Source organism: Eimeria maxima, genomic scaffold (genome assembly GCF_000499605.1).
Source record: "Eimeria maxima Weybridge genomic scaffold, Emw_scaff28, whole genome shotgun sequence".
NCBI classification, from domain to species: Eukaryota; Apicomplexa; class Conoidasida; order Eucoccidiorida; family Eimeriidae; genus Eimeria; species Eimeria maxima.
The window spans coordinates 88,974-97,291 of NW_013563764.1; the positions used below are offsets into that span (position 1 = coordinate 88,974).

Genomic DNA, 8,318 nt, shown 5'->3' on the forward strand with positions numbered 1-8,318 from the left:
CAGCCGGCACTCCTTGGGAATGCTTGCATCTCACTGCATCCTTTGCGATATCCAATGAAAGCCGGCACTCCTTGGGAATGCTCGCACCTCACTGCATCCTTTGCGATGAGTGACTTCGCGGAAACCCCTGGGACCTGAGTCGATACATTTAAAAAAATTTTCGCAACCTAGTTGACAACCTGGCAAGTAATAATGCTTCAGCTGAACCTGTTGACGTATGTGTGTGTGCTGTAAGCACTGGCGGAGGAACACGGTTGTCCGTTCTGTATGTTTCTGATCTCCCCTCGCGTGTTCTCTGTTATGAAGTGGCGGTTAGGTTCTGTCCGCAGCGAACATATTCTGGGTAACATTTGCTGGGGTTCCGCGGTGATGCGAGGGAAGCCTTCTCTGTTCGAAGAGTTGAAACTGGGGGCTTCTACAGCTTTGGCTTCAGGAGGGTACGGCCGCATGTGAATGTCTTTAAGAATATCCTCGTCGCGGGCGTTCCACATGTTCAACACTTCTACAGCAGACGGTCTTGATGATGGATCTGGGTCTAAGCATCTTGCAATGATATTCCTTGCGATTCCCTGAATCCCTGAAGCAATATCGGGGACAAGAGTACCGGATATAGCCTTGGACTTCAGCTTCTCATATATGACATTGGGGCTGTCGCGGTTGGATATATGCACATGCATAGGGCTGAGGAATCCGAACATCTCTTGGAAGACACATCCCATTGACCAGATGTCCCATTTCTCATTTAAAGGAGGTAGTTGTACAGTTGTTCTAGATGCCATGCATTCCACCGGGCTGCACCGCAGCAATTCCGCAGGGGCGTAGAACCATGTGGCTCCAGAAATACGAGATACACGTCCATCAGCTGATGCCTCTGCATCCCCAAAGTCGCAGAGCTGTATGGTCCAATCATCCCCTATCAGGACGTTTTCAGGTTTGATATCCCTGTGGACCACTATAGGCTTTCTTCCAGGGACGGGAACGTGAAGGTATGCCACAACTGCAGCGAGTTGGCGGCACATATACAGTCCGTTCTCCGGCGAAATGAATCGCCGCACAAGGGGATCGCGAGAGTATTTTCGCGAGTGAAGGTCACTGCCGTTGGCCAGTTGGGTAACTAGCCATACATCAAATGGCCCATGCACAATTCCCCCTATAAGACGAACCACATTTGGATGTTGACACATGGAGAGGATTTTCCATTCATTCAGTGTACGCTCCACCACCCCAGCGGGGTCGGTGGTGAGCATGCATTCCACAGGTACCTTAATGGCTACCTTGCTTCCCTGGTATGTCCCGACAAAGACCTTTCCAAAGCTCCCTTGCTGAATGATTGAGTACTCCAGCTCACCTCCGGGCAACAAAACCGAGTCGAAGGTCACGCTGCTGCTCAGCAAGGAGGTGGGCCCCCTTTGAAGTTCAGCAAGGGTCTCCATCAGATCCCAGAATCGTTCCGTCCCGTAGACAGTTACCACTTCTGCACGCTGGTCGTCAACATGTTCCTGGGCATTTTCTCCGTTTTTTCGACAAGTTGTATGCAATGGTTTTATCAGATGTGACAAGTTTCTGGGGCTGCATCCCAATGCAGCGGCAGCCTGCTCCACCGGCGAATTCAGCTCGTTCAACCCAATGTGTGGCAGCATGGCATTTTCGCCACAGGATGAAGCCTTTGTAAGTGCAACGCCAGGCAATGGTTGAGAGGCAAATGAACAGTTTGCAGTCCCTGCGGCTTGGGAAGGCGCTCCGTGAAGTTGGTGGGACATAGACATATGCGCATTCCTGTTTGACTCCACATGTTGCGTACCCTGAAGTAGCTGATCCCTCCATTGGACGTTGGGGGAACAGCACGTCCTGGGGATAAAGCATCGAGAGATTGAGCTTTCTGGGCCCCCAGGTAATTGTTGAAAGGTCCCCATGCCTTGCCAGTCTCCTCCACCTGTTCTAGGCACTACATTTTCCCAATGCGCAGTGGGAGGCTGAGTTAGGGTTTGACATGACAACCCCGTCAACGATGTAAAGGCCTCTCCAGAAGGGTCCTTCTTAGCCGCCTCGTCAAAGCTGCGCGTAGGTATAAGGGGAATGCTACTGGCGCCCTCAGGTCTTGCGTCCCCTTCCTCTGAAGGCGTCTTTCCAAGAAAAATGTTCCTGGAGGGGACGAAAGAATGAGCCGACGGGAAGGGAGAACGCTTTGTGGGTCCAACACGTGGAAATAGGGCTCTCGATGTGGATGCTGCTGGACTGCACAAGGCTGCCACAGCAGCTAGTTCGAACTTTGAAGGGGAGGGGGCAGGGGTCTGTCTCCCTGCGCGTCGACAGCTGGTGGAAAGTGGTCTTCCATTCCCACCAGCCTTTTTATATTTCAATTGTGGGCAACCGTCCCCATCAAGGCGAAAAATATGCAACTGTCTTTGGGATGCGTTGGCAAATGAACCCGACTTTTTCTCCGACGCCCACGGCGCCGCTGTGATGTTTGACTGAGGCGTGAATTGCATATTCAGCGGTCTCCTCTCTCCGAAATCGGTAGCACCAGAAACACGGCAACGTAAGGTGGCGCTCTCAGCGAACGACTGTGGCATCATCTGGCCCGGGGGAGCGGTGGAGGCCGCACCCCACCTCGCGGCTCCATTCAATCCGTTCCAAGAATCGCCATTAACAAACGAGCAGGCCATTCCTTGTAAAAAAGAGGCGTTCGAGCAAAAGTTGCTAACACACTTCACAGCACGTAGCTCCCGATGCAGATTATGGTGGCGGCTGGCCACTTCGAATACGAAGATCACCCTTCCTTCCTTTAATGCGCCGCGCAGTCATTCATCAATCTGCATATATTAATTGTGCAAGCCCGAGGAGATATAGAAAGGGCCAGGCTTCAAGCATGCTCAGAAAATAAGGTTGGGCATGATTGCACATGCTGTGAATGCTGGCGACCGAGACACGGAAAAAACAGCGTCCTGAGTGTCCGCAGGAGGGGGACAACGGTGTCCTATGGCTGCTACAGTGTTGGAAAAAAACTGAATAATCAGACAAAGGGATTAATGCATAACCTTCTGCCTGGCAGTAACCATAGACTGTGCTCTTCGACTCGCGGGAATACCGTAGAGAAACTAGCCATCGCACCAAGAAACTGCATGCCCTGTACGAGATTTCGTCAACAGTATCACCCCTTCATTTTCAAAAATTTGCAACATGCATCGGAAAATATAGAAGTTAGCCTGAAACGACTCAGCTCGAACGGCATCTGTCTCGGGGAAGGCAGCCGCTGACGGCTGTGGTACATCGCACTGCGCATTCACGGGTCCTCCGAGACCACAGGGATAATGGTGCATCTTCAACTGCTAAATTTTCATGGGGTTGGATTTATAAGATGGGATTTTCTGCACTTCCATGGTGATGATTAGATATACACTATCGACAACCAGGAAGCCGATGGTCAAGGTCTGCGAGTACTACACCGGCAGAAGTACTGCTCCCCGTACTCCCCCATTTTTTTACAATTACTTGGCTAATAAAAGGAATTCAGTCCTTCAATTGTTTTGACACAATGCAAATATTTGGGTGCTAATACCACAGCGGCCATGAACTGGCGTATCACTGCTACGAACTGAACCGCTATAGAACAACTATGAAATAGTGACAATCGTCGTATTCCCATGTTTCCCCGACCACTACTGAACACATTTACAGTGTCCGGACTAGAAGAGCTGACTGCGCACAAACAATCAGGGCTCAATCACTGCCCTCAATCACGCATATCACCCGGTCTGTGGATGCCAGGCAACTACATGGATATGACGGCACTTTTAGTCCACCCACAGTATGCAAGCCAGGCCTGAGACATTCTGGGGCCCATATATGGATAGAGCTTGCTCTCCGGCTTCCCTTGGAAAGACGAGCGCCCCTTTACCGCTTAGTCCGAGGATGTTCGAGACAGGCTCGTTGGTAAACGGTGAGACCATGGGGATGCGGCAGCCCTTGGAAACCCATTGCACTGGGAATTAAGAGGGATGGGTTGAATATTGTAAACTAGAGATTAAAAGGTGCCGTCTGCTGAAGAGTAGGTAAAAGCAGAATAAGTGAAATCAACCAGCCGATAGACCAGGTGAATGAACAAGCAAGGGGCAAATGGAGGCTTGTACAGTGTGTTTATATGGAGAATTGCATTCAGACCTCTGGGTGAACACGCTGCACAAACCTTCATGTTCTAATTACTTGTTGATTCTACTGCTATGTAGAATGTTTAATTCCATCTATTGAGGATTTACATCTTTACTAGTTAGGCTTTGACAGCTGATGGGTGCATCAATACAATGCTGTCCATCCAGCAGCAGAGATATCCACAGGCGACACCGAGGAGGGATTTATGCCACTCAACATAACGCTCCGCTACAATTACTTCTAGTTACTTTTGCTAGACTTGTTTTACTGGGCACAGTATACCACCCAGCAATGGTACTGTAGTTACGCATGAAATGGTCGTGCTCTGGGATGTCAACGAGTATGCCCGTGGTAAACTACCATAGTTGCCAAGCTAATAAGGGTTCTCTGTGCACAACGCTTATTTGCACAAATGGGCTTTGTAATTATTCAGCTTTCCCTAGTGTATGGCGACGGAGACACATTCGCCACGCCGTCCGCGTTCGCTCCAACTTGAGCACGTGATTCTGGATATTTTGCGCATTTCAACTCTACAGCGGTTACAACTCTCCCACCATGCATTCTGTTGCAAGCATAAAGCATTCTTCGAATTGGTCTCCTCCCCTCGTCCCGTCTCTCTTCTTGCCTCTTGCCGCTGAAAAGCTGCCTGGGCAACGTGACCCGCCCAAACGGCTTGAAAACGCCACAGGCTCCAATAAGCGTTTGTAATCGTTGACGCAGAAGGAAGTTTAAAGAAGGGAGCCTGCATCCTCGAGCTGCAGCACCATCTCCAGTTTTGCGCTAACCTTTGTGAGTAGGATCCTCAACCTAGCTCTGGAAGCTAAGAATTCCCAGTGTAACCACGTTGTCCAAAACATACATTAACTGGCTAACGAAACTAAGTTACCGATTGGGGGATCTCCATACGAAGGTAGGGAGAGTTGCATAACTTAGGCGCCCCGTTACCAGCGGACGTCCGAGATCGACCATACGGGGGCCCATTGAGAACTGTGTACTGCTCATGAAATGTGCCTAAATAGCACCTGATAATGTGTAAATTCTACCTGTCTGTGTTTTACTTCTCCACAAAAGAATGTTTGCAATTTGTTGGTCCCCCAGTAAGGAAGAATCGTGGGTTCGCTCCCTCAGTCTGCCAGTGGGGCTTTCGCCTGTAGCGATCTTAGAGGTTTCTCTGGTAATCCTGCTGTGAACGCATAAATAATTAAATTATATTTGGTCACATTTATTAGTAGTGAAGTTGGTAGGCAGCTCTATCTTACCTGCCTTTCGCGTCAACACTAGTAGGCGTAGCCACGCCGATTTGTTGAGACAACTCCCGATCCAAGATGCTTCAAGCTTCCTTTCTGTGTGACAATAAGTCTTCTTCTTTACTTTGCCTACCCAACAAGATGGGGGAGTTTTTCTATGAAGGTCATAATTACTCCAGATCTCTCGTGTTGCCCTGCCAGGCTCATAGCGCTTGACTGCCTTCGTGGATTTTTCATCAACATACACAGCTCGGGTTAGGCCATATCCACCCTTCTGGGTTTTTTTAAGTGTTTATACTAAATAATATGTCGTTGCCACACCGCTTGCATCCATCCTACACTACAGCATCAGCTGTTGCTGCAGTACGACGGTTGCTGCTGAAATTTCAACGAACGAGCCGCAGGTTTCAAAGCCACTGCGCCCCAACAATTACCGATAAACAGACAGAGGAATGCAGCAGATCGTTTAATTCACAACAGACAAATAATAATAAACAATATTGGACATCATTGGATGAGTTTCAAAGTTTCCAAGGTAAGAAGAATACCTACAAATGTTTGTTGTTGCTAGACGATAATCAAAGAAGAAGACCCGCATGCATGCATGCGCTTTCATCATTCATGCTGCTTTTAAACTAGGTCGTGTAAGCATGCAGAACGGACAAAAAATATGCAGTTCTGCATGCTGATTCGTGCGCATGTTTGTGTTCTTGTACAGATTGCCCAACCTCCCGCCCGATCTTGCTGCTACAGAGGAGAGGGAAGACGGAGTCTACCCGTCGGTTACTTCCTCCATGGATATTTGCTCATGAAATAAAGAATTTTGTCGAGTTGCAGCGCAAGCAGCAGGAGGTGACCCTTGACGCAAGGGGGAGTATACCTCCAAAAGACGGTAGACTTACCCCTCTTGCTGTTAATGTAGTGGATAGCGAGAGTGAATCTTTCTTAGGCTGCGGCCTCTTTCATTCTCGCCCGCTTATTGCTGCCAGGATTATTGAGGGTGTATCGTCCTCTACGTCTTTAGATGCAGCTTTCTTCCGACAGAAACTGCGCGAGGCAGCTTTGAGAAGAAAGGGATTGCCGCCAGATGCACTGAATCCCGCAGCAGCAGCAGCAGCAGCAGCAGCAGCAGGTTCTTCAGTATCAGGATCAGCAGCCGCACCAGCTGCTGCAGATCGTAACCATCAGAGCCTCCCCCCACACTCCGCCGCAAAAGACACTGCCCTTCCTTCTATCCCCCGTGGCTTCTATCGCCTAGTTAACGGGGAAAGTGACGGCCTCCCTGGTCTTATTGTTGACGTATTTGGCAATGCGGTGTCTATACAGCAATTAACAAGAGGCAAGCAGTGACTAGAGGATTCCCTCACCCGCAGCAAGACAGCCTTATATACACAATGTATTAAGAAATGGGCAGGTTGCTTGCTCCCCATTCTTATATATTATTATTATTATTATTATTATTATTACTATTATTATTATTATTATATGTACTTTTTATGTTTATTTCCTTTTCTTTGCAGGGAGCGAGCTGCTGACTGGTCCGCTAGTTGCAGCAATAAAAGAAGAAATGCAGCCAACAGCATTGGTGCTGCGCAATGACAGTTTGCTGCGGCAGCTAGAGAGAGATGCATCTTTGCAGTCATACTCTGCATGCATTAGCGGTATGTTCTCTCCTTAGACGTGTGCATGCATATTTCCTGCGGAACCTCGCATGCATGCATGCAGCATTGTCGACAACTTCCTCGCGCTGCTGCTGCTGTTGCTGCTGCGGGTCGCCGTGAGCTCAGGGGAAGTGACCAACTGGCAATGGATTAAGGAAGGAGGCTGCAGTTTCCCTGTAGATCTCCTTAACAGCCCCGACACAGGTGCGCGTCTGCTGCAGTGGGAGCGAAAGGGTTTAGGGTTTAGGGTTTAGGGTTTAGGGTTTAGCGGTTTTTTCTAAGACTAGTTGTACGTGGACCCTATCTATGGCTAGCTGCGCGCTGTTGTATTTCTATGGGCAGAAGCTGGTGGCTAGCTGGTTGCGGCTAGCTGTATGCATGCAGCTAGCTGTCTTACTGATGGCTACCTGCAGGCTGGTACTACGATAGGCGGGAGGTGCGGAAGGCGGTGGCGGAGTTGCCTATGGGGGGAAGGATGCTTGATCTTTATTGCCATTCTGCAGGTACTGCATGCAGCCCCATCTCTCAGCTTGCTGCTGCTTGGTGCTGCTTGCTCCTGCTTGCTGCTAGGTGCAGCGCCGAGCAACCGCTGGTGCAAGCAGCTCCTTAACCTCCCTTCCCCTATCCTAAACCCTAAACCCTAAACCCTAAAAGACTAAAACCTACCTCAAGCTGTATAGACGTCCTGTTTGTGCGTTTGTGCTGCTGCTGCTGCTGCTGCTGCTGCAGCATTCAGCATCATGGCACTATGTAGTGGTGCAGCAACGAGCTCTGTATGCGTCGATATATCCAGCGGTTCCCTTGAGCTAGCAGCAGCAGCAGCAGCAGCAAATGGCGTACAGCAGCAGCTGGTGCTGCAGCAGGCCGATGCACTAAAATGGCTGCTGCAGAGAGCCAGCAGCAGCCCTCCTCCTCATGGCTCTCTTCCTGCTGCGGATAACGAAGCTGCTGCTGCTGCTGCTGCTAACGAGTTCGATGTAGTTGTTATAGATCCTCCTCCTCCTTATAGACAAGGACTTGTTGCTGTGTATACAGAGGAGCTGCTGCAGCTTGCTGCTGCTGCTGCTAAGCTAATCAGCAGCAAAGGGCGTCTTATTCTTATTGACAGCAGCAGATTCCTTGATCTACAAGAATTAATGAATATTCTTATAGATGCTATGGCCATTGCTCGCAGAACAGGTGAGCCAGCAGCAGCAGCAGCAGCAGCAGCAGCAGCAGCAGCAGCAGATAGGTAGTGGATGTGGATATATATATATATATA

The 8,318-nt window shown here is 49.5% G+C and overlaps 2 protein-coding genes across 2 annotated transcripts; one reads left to right on the plus strand and one right to left on the minus strand.

Moving 5' to 3' along the window:
- Positions 1-197: 197 nt before the first annotated feature.
- EMWEY_00005160 (protein kinase, putative) lies at positions 198-2,576 on the minus strand (the record flags this gene model as incomplete). Its single annotated transcript, XM_013478069.1, has 1 exon — positions 198-2,576. One exon carries the CDS (start codon positions 2,574-2,576, stop codon positions 198-200), a length of 2,379 nt encoding a protein of 792 aa, XP_013333523.1.
- A 2,898-nt stretch (positions 2,577-5,474) lies between these two features.
- EMWEY_00005170 (hypothetical protein) lies at positions 5,475-8,292 on the plus strand (the record flags this gene model as incomplete). Its single annotated transcript, XM_013478070.1, has 6 exons — positions 5,475-5,559; positions 6,115-6,681; positions 6,917-7,057; positions 7,184-7,261; positions 7,471-7,560; positions 7,787-8,292. The coding sequence occupies 6 exons, from the start codon at positions 5,475-5,477 to the stop codon at positions 8,290-8,292; spliced, it is 1,467 nt and encodes a 488-aa protein (XP_013333524.1).
- Between the last annotated feature and the right edge of the window lie 26 nt (positions 8,293-8,318).